The sequence below is a fragment of the Lepus europaeus genome, chromosome 12 (assembly GCF_033115175.1).
Source record: "Lepus europaeus isolate LE1 chromosome 12, mLepTim1.pri, whole genome shotgun sequence".
NCBI classification, from domain to species: Eukaryota; Metazoa; Chordata; class Mammalia; order Lagomorpha; family Leporidae; genus Lepus; species Lepus europaeus.
The window spans coordinates 4,502,044-4,519,761 of NC_084838.1; the positions used below are offsets into that span (position 1 = coordinate 4,502,044).

Here is a 17,718-nt window from a genome sequence, read left to right on the forward strand (position 1 = left end):
CTCCCAGACGCCCCCACCCACCCATCGCCCAGGCTGCCGCCCCCGAGCTGGCGGCTGCCAGTGACAGGGCCTCCGGGCATCAAGGTGGCGGGACCGAGGGCAGCGGCTGCGTGGGAGAGCCTCCGACCTCAGGAGAGACAGAGGCCAGTCTTCTGGATGCAGAGGGGATGGAGATGGAGGGAAACTGAGGCAGAGAGAGGCTGGTGGGGAGGGATGCAAAGTCAGAGCCCAGACCTAGGGATATCGTGCCAGAGAGATGGAGCGGGGCGATGGGGCACCAGCGCCCAGGGCTGGGAGAGGGCAGCAAGGAGGAAGACGGGGCGTGCGGGGGGGGGGGGGGTGGCAAGCAAAAGCAGGAGGCGGGATGAAGACAGCCGGGGGCTGGGTGGGGGTGCTGCTGCCCCCTGTCCGGCCTTCCCTAGCTAGCCCCTCTGGCCTCCATCCCTCACCCTCACCAGCTGCCTGCCACATCTCAGGGTCTCGGGATGGCCAGAAGGAGCCCACCCCCACCCACTCTTACTCCCTTCCTCCCCCTCCCCAGCTTTCCTGGGAGCCACAGCTTCCTGCTTTCTGGCTCCTGCACCTGCCCACCCGCGCCCCAGAGCAGAGAGAGTGGCGGCAGCGGCTTGAGCTGAGACTCCTGGACTGCACCTGCTCCCATGCAGAGGGTCCGCTGCCTCTCCGGGCACCTGGAGGCTCCCGCGTGCAGTAAATGTTTATTGAGCCCTTGCTGGGTGCTAGGTCCCATTCAGGTGCCTGGGGGCACCATGGTGACCAGGGCAGACCCTGTCCTTGCCCTCTTGGGCTGGGGGCACCTAGGCTAGCCTGTGGCTCCATGAGGGCTCAAGAAGCTCAAGGTCACCTGTAAAGTGGAGAACGGTGCCTGGCTTACACAGCTGCCGTGGCAGGTGCCCGAGCTGCTGTTCAGCCGCAGAGAGCACCAAGTGAGGCTGTCACCCTGCCGCTGCCCCCGCCACAGCCCACTCGGCCCCCATGTGTGCAAGTCCTGGGTCCTGTGGGCCCACCAGGCTGCAAATGCAGCCGCACGGCTGGCTCCAGCTGGTGCCCAGACCCCCCCTCTCTGAGTGTCAGTTTCTTCACCTGCAAACTGTGGAGAACAACCCACCCCACGCTGTCGAGGAGGATCCAAGACTATGTATGGAAATCCTATTTGATGTGTGCAAAAGTATCCACAATGCCATTAAACAAAATAATGCACACTCATGCTGTAAGTGTGCAGAAACACGGTGGCACAGAGGTGGGTCACAAATATTACCCACAAAGAGGCACTGAGGGCAAAGCCACGTGCCGTGGACGTGGACAGGATGCCAGGACGTCCGTGGTCCTGCTCTGTAAGAGCGGCTGGAGTGAAGCAGCATCGTTGCCGTTGGCTCGGCGCTGAGTCCCAGCTGCTGTTCCTCCACCTGCAGCGCCTGGATCCGTCCTCACGCCAGCTCCCGGAGGGGGAAGCCGGGCCCGGTGGGGGGTGTTGAAATGTCTCAGCCGGAACACCCCGAACCACAGTGAACCTGACCTCAAAGACTCCTGCATCGCAAGGAGTTGCTTTTCTCACAGACCGGGGCCTTGGCTCAGCAGCCCTGGGGTGACAGGTGTGAGATTCCCTCTGTTCTCGGGGTCCCAGGAGGGCTGCCCGAGCCCTGCCTTTGCACTCCAGCCTCGGGGCTACGGATGCTCAAGTCAGGGTTACCTGGGTCAGGAATCCATGCGTGACCTGCCGGCCCTTCGAGGCTGCTCCCGTGCGGCTCCCACGGACTGCTGTGGGACCTGGCACACAGCTTGCAGAGGGGAGCCCCACAGCCCCTTCCGATCTATCCCAGGATAGAGCTACTTAGGGTCCTTAGTATCCAGGGCCTGGTCCAGAGTGGGGCCTCTGGCTCTGTCTCCCATCTCTGGGGATTGCATTGTTCTAGAAAGTATGGTTCCACTAGCACTGCTGGAAGCCAGGCAGCGAGACCCTCAGAACCCACGGTCTCGCTGGGACATGAGAGGAGCTGCTGAGCCCAGCGCAAGTGCCCCAAGGCCCCGGAGCCAGCATGGAGGGACTGGACGCAGCGCCTGCTCCTGGCCCTCTGCTCCTGCCTCTGTCCCAGCCATGCTGCCAGTCCCCTCTCATCGTCACTGCCCTGCCTCCAAAGCTGGTCCCTGCTCCGAGGAAAAGGCAACAAGGGCCCTGGTCCTATGAGAGTTCCTTGCTCCTTTTACCCAGTGCCTGGAGCAACCGGTGGGCTAAGGCCCATTTCACAGAGGCAGCCACTGAGGCACAGCATTGCTTCCACCCAGAGAATGAAACCCCTGGGGTGGGGGTGTCTTCATGGCACCGTACCGCCTACCTCCCCTACCCCCAGCAAGGCCAGTGCTCTCAACACTGAGAACACTGGAAGCAGGCACTCTGACGTGGGATCCACCCCCGGGTATGCAAAGTGCATGTCCACAATATGCCAGGCCAGACCTGGAGCTAGGGGCACTGAGCAAGGGCCCAGCCTGGCTGCTGTACGTTCCAGGAGACTTTCGTGACAGGAGGATTCCCGGCACCAACTGCGAGCTTGCACTGTGCCGGTCCGGTCCAAGCAGGGAGAGCCCAGGGAGGACCTGGCTGGGCTCTGTCTGGGAGGCACTGATATTCCCCGAGCAAGCTGTGCAGGTGCACGGAGCCCAGGCCACGCTGAGGGATGCTAGCTGGGGCCTTGGAACCCGCCATGGATTTCCAGGAGAAAGGCTTTGTCCTCCAACTGGGACGCAGCCCCCCCTGTGCCCCACAGCGTCCTGGGAAAAGGTGCCGTGAGCGACCCCGCACATTCATATCTGTAGGTCCACGGAAACTCAAATACGTGTGGAGTGGCGAAACACCTCCTCCCACCGGAAGAAGGCGTCTAACTTGGAAAACAGACCCAGTGCTTCCAGGGTCAGCTCTGCCACGAAAGGCCTCGGAAGTCATCGCTCTCCTCCTTACAAGAGGAAGCTGCCCAGGAGCAGGTGTGTAGCAGCTGAGACACCTGTGTCGCACATCTGAGGTCCTGGGTTCGATTCTCAGCTGTGGCTCCTGCTCCAGCTTCCTGCCAGGGTGGCCCCGGGAGGCAGCAGGAATGACTCAAGCAATTGGGCTCCTGGATGGAGTTCTGAGCTCTTGGCTTCAGCCTGGTCCAGCCCTAGTTATGGTGGGCATTTGGGAATGTGAGTGGAGCCGCAGGCTGGTGGTGGGGGCACCTCAAGGGCAGCTTCCGGAGGCTGACCTTGACCTGGCACCAGAGGGAGAAAGTCTTGGGGACCACAGTCCAGGGCTCTCCAGCAGGGGAGGGGGAGAGAAGGGAGGAGGAGGCAGGGGACAAAGGGCCGCCTCACAGGGTCCCTAGTGCAGGTCATAGCCCTGACACCTGGGCCTGCAGGGAGACTGACTCTTCACCAGGAGATGGCAGAGTGGGGGGGTTTGGTGTAGGCATCCCACATCTGAGTGTCTGGGTTTGAGTCTCGGCTCTGCTCCCATTCCAGCTTCCTGCAATGCAGATCGTGGGAGGTAGCAGGTGCCACCCAGGTGGGAGACCCAGTTGGAGTTCTTGGTACCTGGCTTTGGCCTGGCCCAGCTTCTACTGCTACAAGCACCGGGGGAGTGAACCAGCAGGTGGGAGAGCTCTGTCTCTTTGCCTTTCAAAAGTGTTAATTGACTGATTTTTTAAAATGCCAGTGGCTCCACACCCTCCACACCTCAGCTGTAGGAACAGAGTTGTAGCAGTCACAGGATCACAGCTCCAGGGAGGACAGGCTTAGAAAAGTCCAAAGCCACCATGGAGACACAAGCAGGTTCAGGAGAGAACCGGACACTGCTGGCCCCTCCAGCCACTGAGAGCGGGAGGCACAGCCTTGCACTGAAGGCTGGAGCATAGAACTCGATCCGAGTCTCCCCTGTGGGCGACAGGAGTCCAAGCACTTGGGCCATCCTCCACTGCTTTCTCGGGCACATTAGCAGGGAGCTGGATCAGAAGTGGAGCAGCAGGGACTCGAACCAATGCCCGTATGGGATGCTGGAGTTGCAAGCGGCAGCTTAACCCACTACGTCACAGCACCAGCCCCAGCACATCTAGTTTTCAACAAAGAATTGCAAATCATGCCAAAGGGCAAGGGTTAGCAGACCTGGAAGAGGCAACACAGTGACGTGAACCAGCTCAGATGTGACACCAGGGCTGGAACGCAGGGCAGTGATGGTGCAGGCTAAGGGCTCTGGCGGAGAACGCGGACAACATACAAGAAGAGCTGTGTGATGGAAGTGGAGACGGAAGGTCTGAGAAAAAATCAGGGGAAATACTCAGAGTCAAAGACACGGAACAGAGATGGCGATAGACGGGGCTGGTGCTGTGGTGTGCTGGGTAAATAAGTGAGAAAACAGGGTCGCTGGCTTGAGTCCCGGCTGCTCCACTTCCTATCCAGCTGCCTGCTAATGCACCTCAGAAAGCAGTGGAGGATGGCTCAAGTCCTTGGGCCCCTGCACCCATGTGAGAGACCCGGAAGAAGCTCCTGGCTCCTGGCTCCTGGCTCTGGCTTTCGATAGGCGCAGCTCTGGCCGTTGCAGCCAACTGGGGAGTGAACCAGTGGATGGAAGACCTCTCTCTCTCTGCCTCTCCTTCTCTCTTTGTGTAACTCTGACATTCAAATAAATAAATCTTTTTTTTTTTGAAAAGAGCTAATAAGTGAATGTAAGCAAAGTCATTGGAATCAAGGTTAACATATGAAAATAAATTATATTTCTGTAACTGGCAAGGAATAAATGAAAAATGCAGTCAAGTGCAGGAACAAATGGAAGAAAACATGTGTATGCCCTCTACACTGATAAACACTCAAAACAGAGAAAAGGCAAAGAACTAAACCAAAGAAGGGACATACCATGTTCATGGATTGGAGACTCAGTATTCCCAAGTTGATCTGTTGACTTAATGCAATGCCAATCCAAATTCCAGCAAGTTATAAAGTATTTCTGATGGGGGATAGAGGAGCAACAATCTGATTCTAAAATTTACATAGAACCACAAGGGACTGGGCAGAGCCAAGCCAACTTTGAGATATAACAAAGCTGCAGGGCTTGCCCTGACTGTCCGGTCATTGACACAGCATTGGGTTGGCACATGGACAAGGACAAGGATTGGTGACATGGTCATGCCTCATATAATGTCCTTGAGTGTATGTGTTAAAAACTATAATGAAACCATTTAAATATACTTTATTGAAATTTGAATCAAATAACTGGGAACCCTTGGCTCCAGCCTAACACGGCTTGGAAATGCACCTGTGTGTGTAGAGTAGTCTCAAGGAAGGGAGAGTGAGACTGACAGATGTGACCTGCTCAAGTCACACACTAATCGGCTGTCCCAGTCTTGTTCCCTGCCCCTGACACAAGAGGAGGCAGCACTGGAGAAGAACCGTTGAACACCTGCACGTGGACAGGTGACCCCGTGGGAGGATGGCAGAGCTGAGAACAAAGCCATCCTCCCTTCCTGCCACCACCCGGTCTTTATTATTCTCTTTCTCTTAAACCCAGAGCTGCAGCCCAGAGCTCCTGACTGTGCCCCCCCCACCCCCGGGAACAGAAGGTCCATGGGAGTTGGGGCTTATGGTGGACTCGGCAGAATGGCTGGCAGTGAGTGACAGCTGGACAGTTGGAGGCTCTGGGTCTCCGGTCAAGGGCCAAGGCACCGATTCCTCAGGGAAGTCAAGATTAGACAATCTGATGCAAGGTGGGAGAGACCCAAAGGTCACAGACTCCTTTACAAAGTGCCCAAGGTAGGACACCCCTCAGTGTCCTGGGTGGCCAAAGTTGCATAGCCTTGACCCACCCAGCCCCTGGCCACACGTCTATCGCACACAGCAGCACATGGGGTCCCAGAGCTGCCTCACCTGCCAGCTGGGGCTGTTCCTGATGACTCAGCTGCTGTGACTCCAGGGGAGAGCCTGGCCTCACGGCGGAGAGGAAGCCACACAGCAGTCGGAAGTCCGGACTCACTCACCGCTGCCAGCAGCCTCTCTCTGAGTCCCCCCCCCCCCCCCCCCAGGATCTCGGTGTTGAGCGCCCTTCAGCCGTGCACCGGCCAGGGTTATGATCCCCGCACCTGTGGCAGAGGGTAGGGGCGGGGATCAGGAGGTACAGGGGGGCCTGGGGCATTGAACACCTCACCTTCGTTCACGGGGGAGCTCTGCGAGGCAGAGGCTCAGACCCAGGCCTGATTGTCCACACATCCACACCTTGTCTCCTGCTGCCCCTGCCGGGCTGAACCTGCTGGGCGTCCCGGGCACCTGCCTGCTCAGCAAATTTCCTCATCTCTGCCACAGACGAGAACAACCCTGTCCTCAAAGGGATGGAGGAGACAGGGACCCTGGCTCTTCGTGGAGGTGACTTTGGACAGTCTCTGGGAAGACACACTCTGTGAACTCTCTGCTCCTGAGGCAGGTCCAGCCTGTTTTCTGTTGCTGTAGCACAGCAGCTGACACTGCATGAGTTACAAAGAACAGAAGACAGGGGGCTGGTGCTGGGGCACAGCAGGTGAAACTGCCGCCTGCAGTGCCAGCTTCCCATATGGGCGGGAGCAGTTTGAGTCCTGGCTGCTCCACTTCCGATCCAGCTCCTTGCTAATGCGCCTGGGAAAGCAGCAGAGGATGGCATAAGTGCTTGGGGCCCTGCAACTATGTAGAAGACCCAGAGGAAGCTCCCAGCTCCTGGCTTTGGATTGGCTCAGCTCCAGCTATTGCGGCCATCGGGGAGTGAACCAGCAGATGGAAGAATTCTCTCTCTCTCTCTCTCTCTCTCTCTCTCTCCCTTCCCCTCCCCCTCTCCCTCTCTCTCAACTCCACCTTTCAAGTAAATAAAAAAAAAAAAAAAATAGAAGATGGTGCACAGAGGTTAAGTCGCCGCTCGGGATGCCCGCAGCCCACGTCCGAGTGCCTGGGTTTGAGTCCCGGCTTTGCTTCCAGTTCCAGCTCTCTGCTAATGCACGCCCTGGAGACAGCAGATGATGGCTCAAGGACATGGGTCCCTGCCACCCTCGTGGGAGACCCGGGTGGAGCTCCTGGCTCCTGGCCTTGGTCTGGCCCAGCCCTGGGTGTTGTGGGTGGTTGGGGAGTGAGCCAGCAGTGGGAGATCTCTCTCAGTCTGTCTCTCTGCCTTTCAAAAAAAAAAAAAAAAAGAAGAAGAAGAAGAAAAAAGACTAAAAATTCATTTTGACTCCCAGTTCTGGGGCTGGGAAGTCCAAGGACAAGGCGCTGACTCCGGGTCTCATGGAGGGGTCAAGCAGGGGTGTGGGGAAGACACGGAGTGGGAGGAGCTGCCTGTCATACTTTATCACAAGCAGCTTCCCTGAGGAGGACGAACCCCTCGTCCTGAACTAGTCACCCCTAAGCATCCCACCCCCCAACACCACCTCGGTGGCACTGGACTTCCAAGCCGGGGTCAGCAGGGACCCAGCAGAGCAGCGAGACCCGAGGTCAGGCTCCTGGCAGCCGGGGCTGCCCGAGCAGTGCCAGCCTGTTCATATGGAATGTTTGGTGTGCGCTTCTGGTAAAACAAAAAGAAAAACTCGTCTTTAAATGTCCTTTGACAAATGGAGAGAAACACAGAGAGAGCGCTTCCATCTGCTGGTTTGCTCCCCAGGTGCCTGCAACAGATGGGACCGAGCCAGGAGCCAGGAACTCCGTCCCAGTCCCCCACGTGGGTGGCAGGGACCCAGTCCCTGGAGCCGTCACCACCGCCTCACAGGGTGTGCATTTGCACGAAGCTGGATTCCGGATCAAACCCAGGCGCTCAGGAGCTGAACCGCGAGGTCCCCTATATTTTTGGTTCATTCTCTTTAAGCTGACGTCCAGTGGCTCTGTGATTTCGGCCTGGACTCAGGAGTGCCCCAGGCCCAGGGTCCTGAGTTCTCACCAGCCACGCGCCGAACTGCAGAAAATGTGGCGCTGAGTAGCCACGTGGACCCTTGGTTACAGCAGGAAAGCCGAGTCGGGCAGGCAGAGCGGGCCGCCTGCTTGGCTGCAGCCGGGAGTGTGTGCACTGGGGGCCTAGATGACCATGAAACACCCCCCCCCCCCCCCGCCGTGTGAATTCCAGGGTTACCCCTAAGCTGCTGTGAGTAGGAGAACTGCCAAGTACAGAACTGGAGAGCACGGTCTACTTCGGTGCACCTGCAGGCCCGGTGTGGGTGGCCACGGAAGACCGAGCTCCCTGTGGGCAGTGCCCCCCCCACTGCACGGAAGCCCCAAAGAGCAGCGTGGAACCCTCAGTGAGCAGCGTGGAATTTGGCCCAGAACCGGCCCTGCACGCTTGCGTGAGTGCGAAAGGGCAGTGCCCAGGCTCTACTCCGAGGGGGAGAAGAGGGCCGTCCCCCCCTCCAGGGTGCAGAGCTGCCTGGTTAGGGCCTGGCCGCCCGCGGCAGCTGCTCGAGGCAGGTCCTGAGACGGAAGCCAGCGTGCTCGCCCACTTCCCCTGCACTGCAGCGCACGGGCCAGGCCGGCAGCCCCTGCGGAATCGAGCGCCGAGCCACTTTCTGGCCATTAATCTCCAAGAGTCTATCAGGACCATTTGCATTAGCCCATCTGAAAAACCCCAGCTGGGCCCACGGGCTCGAAGCTGTGGCTCCGTGGTGTCCAGTGCCCGCTTGGACCAGGCTCCCCCAGGGTCCCGGATGGTACCACTCGGGATGGACACGGGAGACAGGCAGGCCTCTGGCCTGACTCGAGGCTGGCGTTATGGACGGAGGCCGGTTGGTTAGAGACGCCTCCAAGCCAGGGACAAGCTTTAGGGTGGGGCCGGCCTGGCCGGGCCCCGCCCCGCACACAGCCAGCCCTCTCGGTGATGACCACGCAGCTTTCTTAATGGAACGTGACCGCCAAGCCTGGCTCCTTCCAAGCACTTCAACCTTGCCGGACATCAGACTGCCCAGGAAAACCTGTCCGCAGGCGCCATGGTGATGAGGGGCCAGATTTCAGACGCTTGCAAACTTTCCCCCGCCTCCTGGCCGGCACCCCCCCCACCCCCATAAGACTGCATCAGAGAGCGAGCGAGCGAGATTTCCATAATTTATAGTATGGGCATTTCACTGGGGACAGCGCTAATCTGTACTTACCGATACATTTAAGAAAATGCATCCTCCCGCAAGCCCGTGTGCCATTTATGACTCTTGGCACAAACCGCAAAGCTCAGTCTTCAATTAAGGGACACCTTAGGGTTCATTATCACACAATCGCTCCCTGTGAACCATGCCAAATGCTGTTTTGGCACGGAGCTTGGAAGATGAATTAGAAGGAAGTCCTCCCCGTAATGCCCTCTCCCCGCTCCCATTACCGCCATCAGCGAGCACGGCCTGCCTGGCCCGGCCCCCACCCATGGCTTTCACTGTTCAATTTCTCAACGTCAAACTCGATTCTCTAGAGGTGTAGTTAAAGATGCCACATCTCCTGCCTGTCTTCCGGCTCCCGACAGGCCCGCGGCGGCCGCAGCTGGGCCGCCCTGCTTGCCCCTTTTGGGCCTCCAGGAGCCACTGATCTGTTTTTGCCTCCCTGCAGCGTCGGGACCCGGGCGGGGCTGTCTCTCAGCTCACATACACACACACACACACACACACACGAGGCCGAAGGGGAAGGCCGGCCAGGCTCGGGAGCTGGAGGGGGAGGAGAGAGAAGTCGGGGCCGACCTCTACTCCTCCACACCTCCCCAGGCCTGGGCCCTGTTGTGTGTGTCCCGAAACCGCAGGACTCCCCGAACTTAGAGCCTGTGGACAAGACACCCCGCGTCCACCACTGGCTGGCTCCGCCCAGCTCTCCTAGCGACACAGTGCCCCGTCGTGGGCATGGGACTGAAAATTCACACCACCGTGGCAGCCGCAGGTGAGCGCTGGGGCTGGGGCCGGGATCGGGGGCGCCCAGCCAGGGGCACACGGGCCAGGCTGAGAGGATGCACCTGCGTGGGCCAGGGAAGGCGGCCGGTGCCGGGGAAGGGGTCAGGGACACAGCGCAGACTTGTCACCAGGCACGGTGCCGGCCTGGCAGCGCTCCCTCCAAACCCTCCTCCCGCTCCACCTGATGCCAGCGCCTCTGCTCCAGCGTGGAGTGCGGGCCGGGCCGCCGAGAGACGCCCAGAGGCCGGCGGGAACGAGCAAACGCAGAGACGGGAAATACTTGGCCCACAGACGGCTGTGGGAATTTTATTATATAGAGTGTAAAATGAATTGTCAGTCAAATAAAAAGAACACTTTTAAAACAACATGCATAACATTTTCCCAATTGCCATTTTTAATAGTTAGACATTTCAAGCATTATAAGGAAAATAAGGAGAAAAACCCAGTACGTTTCAAACGGAATGTTGTTCCCTCAGGTCAATGAAAAATCCAAGAAAAAATAGCTTCAGTTCCGCTTTTTCCTTTAAAAATACATGTTATCTGTACAAGAGCACTACAGTAAACACTGGAAATCATATCCCTTTTATTAAATCAAAAATTATTTAATTCATACTGTGGTTAATACTAGATTTATTTATTCATCTAGTTAATCTGACAAATATTAAGAAAATATTTAAAAGGAAGAAGCAAAGAAACACCTTGGAATTAAAAAATAGTTACTACATTTTATACGGTTTAAGGTTCCACAGTGTCTGTTAAAAGTTATATTGAATTTCTTTTTAATATTAAAAATAACAGTATTTATATTTCTGAGAGAATAGAGAAAGGTTGGTTTTGTTTCTAACACAAGCTTGGAGGTCTTAGACACAACTGCACCCAGCAGTGGAGACACGGACACAACGCATGCGCGGCACAGGGACGCACGGACACCACCGCCTCGCGACCGCGAAGTCCACAGACCTAGAGACGCCCCGCCCTTGGACAGCGACACAATGATCTGTCTCGATTCAGAGTTCACATAATTAATTACAATACATAATAGTTCAGTTTTTAAAAAATGCAATAAAACCAGACAGTCAAGATACAAGAAATTAGAAGTAAAACATTTAATGAATTTACACATTTAAGAATATTTAAATACTGTTTAAAAATTTCTAAAAAGAATTTGTTACATACCACCTAAGACTTCCAAGCCACTTTCTGTTGCAACAGAAAAAAAACTGTAAATAAAAAGACGGGAAAAAAACCGAAGCGAAACAAAAAACACCATCCTGAAATGTCCCATGGAGGCCCGGGGCGCCCGGCGCAGGCACCGCCCCGCGGGAGCCGCGCTCACACGCTTGACGGCAAACAAAATGATGAAACAGAAATTATCAGCAATTTTTAGTAGCTAATTTTATCGATTTTTAGAAAAATTCTGTTAATCTAAATATAGTGTTTCACAGAAGAAAACAAAGGTTCTTCATCAAAAGGTTTGCAAATCTGAAAACCCCTGTGACAAACAGGCTTTCACACTGATTCCGGGGGGAGCCAGGCCAGGGCGCCCCTCTACTGCTCCTGCGGGAGGAAGGGGAGCAGCCGTGAGCCGGGGCGCGGCATCTGCCTGGGCCAAACCCCTTGGAGGGCAGCTCTGGGGCCTTTCTTCCTGCTGGGGACACTGGGCAGGGGACGCGGAGGGGCGTGAGCCGCACTTGTCCCGGTCACTGCCAGCCCGACCCACGGAAGTTTCCACCAAGGGGCAGAGGAAGCGGCTGTCCCTGGGGACCTGGCCGGCATCCCGTCACCTGACACATGCCTGCGGGGACACTGGGCTCTCCTCACTTCAATGACTCTCACTGGACAGGGCGCCCCACTCCATCTTGCCCTGCCCAGCTGCAGGGCACGGCCTCGCCCTCCCGCTGCCCCCTGCTGACCGGGGCAGCACTAGCCTGTCCAGAGAGGCGGCCACATGCTGGGGACGGGCTACAGACCTGGCTGTGGGCCTGAGCTTGCCCTAGCGTCTGCCCGTAGAAGGCGACCTGCTGTCTGTAGTACTCGGCCCAGGCCATCGTGTAGTCTGGCGGGGAGCTGGCCTGTGGAGCGGTGCTGGCTGCGTGACCTGGTGACACAGGAGAAACACGCGTTACTCGGGAGCGGCGGCCCCCGACGGGCAGCTGCCGGCGCGGCCGGGCCCTCTGCTCTGGAGACACCCCCTCCGCTCGCCTTCCCTGCTTCTGCCTGCCTGGCCCGCTGCTCCCAGCGCTCGGCCTAAGTCCGCGGACAGCTCCCTCCTCAGGCCCGCGTGCAGCCGGCTGGTCCTCTGCTCCTTTGCCCACACCCTGCACGCACACAGGCCCTGCACACACCAGCTCCCCGCAAGCTGGCTCAGCTCCGACAGCCCGGCCGGAAGCAAGCCACCGGCATTGCTGCGGCCTCGGGTGCCCTCCCCGAGGGCCACGGCTTCTCTCGGGAGCCGGACCGCGGCCCACGCCCCTCGGGGCCATGCCTGCCTCCACCACAGCAGTGGGGAGGGGATGGAGGTGAGCGGGTTTGGTCACACAGGAAGGTGATGCAGAGCCGAGAGCCAAGGCTGGCGCCGGGCACTCACTCTGCTTTTTGTAATAGTCCTCCCAGGCCTTGCTGTAGTCGGGCTGGCTGCTCTGCGGCTGGCTCGGCTGGCCTGTGTGAATACAAAGGCAGTCAGGCCCCCGGCTTCCTCACCGCCTGGGCCCCGTGCGACCGCACCCTGCAGCAGCCCAGGGCCTGCTCCCCAGGCCCGGCCGGGGAAGGCGGCAAGGCTGGCCCGAGCACCACAGTCCCCCTCAGAAAGAGATGCGAGCGGCAGGCCAGCTGGGTGCCTCAGGCCCCTCGGATGGGCCTTCGAATGGAGAGGGTGTTCCTGGCCCTCGGATCCACGGCGATGGCTGGGCCTCTGTGCCAGCAGGATGGCAGGGAACACGCAGGGCGACTGTGCGCACTGCAGCCAAGGTGGGGGCCACGGCGGGAAGGCGATGCCCCCCCAGAGCAGGGGCCGACAGCACCTGACCCCCAAGCGGCTGCAGGCTCCCTCAGGCAGGGACAGGCCGCCCAGTGCAGAGACCTGGGGCGGGCGGCAGCCCACGGGGGCCAGGACCCTTCCTTGTGCCAAGGCCACGGCTGGCCCACAAACACCCTCCGATGTCTCTGCTTCCCTTAGAGCCACCGTCGGCAGCAGGAGGCGGGACGGGCTCCTGGCAGAGGCTGGCTCTGAGGCAGGTGGCCCAGGATGGTGGGGGGGAGGAGTGGTCAGCCCCCATGCCGGGGGCCAGGGAGGAAGCATGGAGAGAGAAGCCGCGAAGAGGAGGGGCCGGCACCAGAGTAGGCTGAAAGACCAGGATGACCAAGGGGCGGCACCAACTCTGCCGCCTGACACGGGCAGCGGGCAGGAGACCCCCGGGGTACACAGAGCAACGCTCACAAGGCGCAGGCGCGTCCCGACTCCTTCACTCACCCACGTGCCCTGGCCCCGGGGGCAGCCGCCCAGCTCAACGGGCCACTCTGGACTCAATCCCTGCCAATGCCCTCCGATCCCGACAGCACCTAGCGCTCTGGTACTGACCCTGCGCTGTGAGCACGCCACCCTTGGGGAGCGAGGAGTGAGGTGGAGACGGAGGGAACTCAACGGCGCAGGGCCGGGGCGTGCGAGATGTCCACAGCGAATCCTGGACACCCACCCTGAGCCCACCCCACCCCAGCAGAGGAGAGAAGGCTCAGGAGGGTGGGAGAAGCCCAGAGGCACGGGCGGTGGCGTCCCAGACCGACAGATTCCCGGGCCTTCCACTTCACTGACAGCGCAGCCTGAGACCTCCCAGGACCCCCAAAGCTCGACGGGGGACGGGGAGCAGGGCGAGGGCGTGAGCCCAGCTTTCCTGGCGGTGCCGCTCGGCAGAGCTAATTCTCTGCTTTCTGGGAAGTTCAGGAGCAGCAAGAGCCTTGTTTGAAGGAGACGCTGGGAGAGCAGGGCGCGGCGGGGCACGGCTCCAGCCAGGAAGAGGCCACAGCACCCCGACATCTCTGCGGGGGCCACTTCCTAATGGCCAGGCCTCCCGGGAGGGTGTGCACACCCGTCCTCCCGAGTTACTTACTTGGGACCTGCTGTGTGGGCTGCTGCCACGCCTGGTAGGTGCTGCCCCAGCCCTGCGTCAGGAAGGCCGGAGGACCACTGTGGACGACAGAGAGTCACTCGTTCCAGCGTGGGACAAGCCCCCCCCCCCCCCGGGTCCGCCGCTTCACTGCTCCCCCCCCCCCCCCCCCCCCCCCGTCCAGCGGCCCTGCCTGCGGGTGCAGAGGGCTCGCCTACCTCACGGGGGCGCTGTGGGGTTTCCGTTCACTTTAGCAGCAATGTTTGGGAAGCAGCCAGAGCTCCTGGGAGGAAAGGTGCTGTGAGAGACAAAAAGCAAACCGGAGTCAGCTGGAGGGCCCAGGCTGCCGCAGGACGCCCCTCCACCCCGGGTGGCACCGGGTCAGCGCGCTGCAGGCCACCGGCGAGGGGAGACCCTGCGTCCCGCCCGCTGGAGCCGGCAGGCCGTGGGTGGCTGCCGTGCCCAGGCCATCGCTGGAGAGCAGGCGGAGGATCTCCGGAGGAGTGAGCTCCTCCACGCAGGTGCAAAGGACTCACTTCTGGTGGGGTGCGGTGGGTGGCTGGCCGAACGGGCTCTGTCCGAAGGCTCCTGGTGCTCCGAGACTGGTCCCCTGCACGGGCACAGAGAGGGCCCTCACTCCTGCTGGACGCACGCACCTCCGCCCTCTGCCCGGCCCCGCCCCAGGCCGACTCCAGCTTCCGGGAGACGAAGGCAAGTTGGGGAAGAGGCCTCAGCACTCGCGCTAGCCTTCCTTCCCACGGCGGAGGAGGTCTGCAGAGGTGGCTTCCGCCCCTCGAGTGACCGACCCCGCCGCGGCCCTGGCGCGCCACCCTGGGGCGAGGGACCAACCTGCTGACTGTCCGTCAACTCAGGCTGGCCCACGGCTCTTTCTGCCATTCTACGTCCCCCTTGAGGTGAGCAGTGGCCAATCTGTCCTCCATCAACACTCCCTTTCTTTATCTGCTTTGAGGCGCCTGAAACTAAAGCCAGAGTCAGTGAGCACTGCCTGCGGGGGCGGGCAGCGTGGGGAGGCTCTGCCCTGCTCACCTAAGCCTGCGGGGCACGGGCGGGGCCCCGACGGCTCCTGCCAGAGGCTTCTCTGGCTGCTTCGGAGCCTGGGCCTGGCCTTCCCTGGGTCTCCTGCCTGCCCCCTGCCTGCCCCTGCCACAGCGTGGCGGGGCAGGGGTGTGTGTGCGGCCCTCATGCAACACGAGGAAGCACAGGAGGGCACGGAAGTACAGGGCTCTGGGGAGCACAGGCACCTCGGACGTAAGAGGAAACGCGGCGACGGTCAAGGCGGCTGGGGAGGGCCCTGTACGTACGCCCACTTTCTCGTCGATGAGGTGTCTGGCCGCCTCGATCTGCTGGGGGACGCCCCGGATGGTGAAGACCCGCAGGGTGGGGTCCGTGTTGGGAGGGGGGTTTCGCTGAAGCTCCACGTGTGCCCCCGACTGCTGGTTGATGCCTTTGATGTTCTCACCCCCTGGAGGCAGAAGAGAGGAGCTGTAAGTGGCACCGAAGCTTGGGTGGGTCCTCTGGGGCCGCCAGCACCGGCCACCGGCTTCAGCTGGCTCTCGCCAGGAGCAGCTGTGTGGCATGCCGCTGGCCTCGCCCAGAGCCAGGCTGCGCTGGGACACCACGTGGCAGCCACAGGCTGTGTGCCCAGCGCCAGGGCCCGGAGCTTTCTCAGCACAAGAACGGCAACCGGACGGCCCCTCCCTGGCACCACGGAGGCCTTCACTGGGCACAGGCCAGGGCGCTCTGCCCCTCTGCATGGTCAGACAGCCACCGGCCCGGCCCCAACAGTGCCTGGAGTCCTCTCTGTGGAGGGGCGAGGGTTGGCTCTAGACAGAGGCCTGGGTGGGGCGGGCGAACGAAAATTTAGTTGGGCTCTTTGAAAAACCTGCAAGAGTCCCAGTCTCTTAATGAAATTTGTGTCACAAAAGCTTCCCTGGGGTAACAATGGTCTGACTCTTCTTTTGAAAATGCACACAAGTTACAGATCAGCCCTGCGCAACTGGGCAGGGGCAGACGGAGGAAAACTGGAGAGCACCGGAAACGTGCGGAACCAGAACCCTAGGACAGGGCAGCAGGAGTGCCGGGCGAGGGCCTGTGTGGGGCTGGCCCTCCCTGCACGCCGGGGTCCAGCCAGCCTGAAACTGCACCCCAGGGGACACCCTCTCAACCCTGCCACACCCCCATGGCTGAAAAGCCGCACCAACACAGCCCCCTACAAGGGCCGCGGCCTCGGTCTGCTCATGCCGGAAGGCAGCACCAGCCAGTGGGTGGGCCGGGGTGGGGGCACACACAGCATCTGGACACGGCTCTGCTCAGGGTCAGCTGGGGCGGTGTGTTGGCTTTAGTTCAGTGAGGTTTTCAATTTAAAGGCCAATCAGAAGAGCGGGCTGCCTCCCCCACCCTGCCAGACAGGCGTGTCTTGGGGACAGCACACGCCCAGCACCTCTCTGGCCCTTCACTAAGATGTCACAGCTTCACCATTCCTGCCCCAGGCCAAGCGAGCAGCTTCGCCCCTGGCCACTGCCACAGGCACACCCAGCCCTCAGATGCCACCCTGTCTGCAGGCAGGAGCAGAGGAGGGCACCGGCCTCCCGTCCCCTCCAGCACAGGGACTGGCAGCCCGGGGCCCTCCGCCTGGAGGCCTTGGGAGCATGCTAATAAGGCTAGGAGGCGCCACAGAACCGCATGGGGCCGGAAGGAGTTAATTTAAGTTCATCTTCCTTCCAAATGAGGTCACCAGCTTGGCACATGGTGGCTGTCCACAGACCATTCAGCAGCCTGCTCCATTCTTCCCCCTGACGGGGGGCAGAGGCGACCACCAGGGGCCCCCGGCTAGACGTGAAATCGTAAAGCAATTAATCAAATCTGCTAAAAGGCCTGGCTGACAAGAGCAGGGCTGGCCACGCTATCTGTCAATGTTACTGTGTTTATCATGGAAATCCAGCAGGGGCCCAGGCAGGCTGCGTGTCTGTCCGAGGCCAGAGCCGGGAGAGAGGGGCCTGACCGTGTGCGGCTGCCTCTCCTTCATCCACAGACTCTACCAAGAAAAGCGAAGACCTCACAGCCTGGGGCGCGTGCGGCAGCCCCGGGGAGGTCGTCCCCACGGACTTCTGAGGCCGCTATTAGCATCTAGGGACAGGTCAGCGGCTGCTGCCCTCTGGGCCCCACGTGGGATGACGGTGGACACGCTGGGAGGGGCTGGCCTGCGAGCACCGGGGGTCCCCTGGGAAGCGGCACAGTGGAGCTGGTGAGGCCGCGGCAGCCTCTACAGAAACCACGCTCTCAAGCGAAAACCTTCAACACCAACGGCTTCCAAAGACCAGGGAAGGTGCCGACTGGATCCCGTCTCCGGGCAGTCCAGGGGAGGGCCAGTGGCACGTGGTGTGGCGTGGCGTGGCGTGGCCCCGAGCAGCTTGCAACGGATGCCCACCAGAGAAGGAAACAAACCTGCCTAGCTCCTGCCAGCGGCGAGCTGGTCACCTTGATGAGGACACGGCACCAGGAGAGGCACAAAGGGGAGGGACACTGCCCCGGCCGCCGAGGACAGGCTGCGGCCACCTCGCGTCTTGCGTGGACACCCCCAAACCGTGTTCCCTGTAGTATGAGCACCCCTCGAGCAGCGGAGAGAAGACGGGCTGTGTTTCCTCCAGGTGCTGTCAGGTAGGCAATGCAGGCCAGCACAAAACCCAGCTCTGGTGGGGTCGCCTGTG

The 17,718-nt window shown here is 60.2% G+C and overlaps 1 protein-coding gene across 2 annotated transcripts in view; it reads right to left on the reverse strand.

Moving 5' to 3' along the window:
• Window positions 1-10,167: 10,167 nt before the first annotated feature.
• FUBP3 (far upstream element binding protein 3) overlaps window positions 10,168-17,718 on the reverse strand; it is a 49,797-nt gene continuing 42,246 nt past the window's right edge. Inside the window, exons 13-18 of one of the 2 annotated variants that reach the window (XM_062207371.1) lie at window positions 15,313-15,473; window positions 14,527-14,600; window positions 14,214-14,288; window positions 13,994-14,070; window positions 12,478-12,549; window positions 10,168-11,988 (exon numbers count right to left, since the gene is read on the reverse strand). In XM_062207371.1, coding sequence (XP_062063355.1) covers window positions 11,723-11,988; window positions 12,478-12,549; window positions 13,994-14,070; window positions 14,214-14,288; window positions 14,527-14,600; window positions 15,313-15,473 — 725 coding nt within the window. In that variant the 3' untranslated portion in view covers window positions 10,168-11,722. The remainder of the gene's footprint in view (window positions 11,989-12,477; window positions 12,550-13,993; window positions 14,071-14,213; window positions 14,289-14,526; window positions 14,601-15,312; window positions 15,474-17,718) is intronic. The other variant, XM_062207372.1, reaches the window with a different exon arrangement.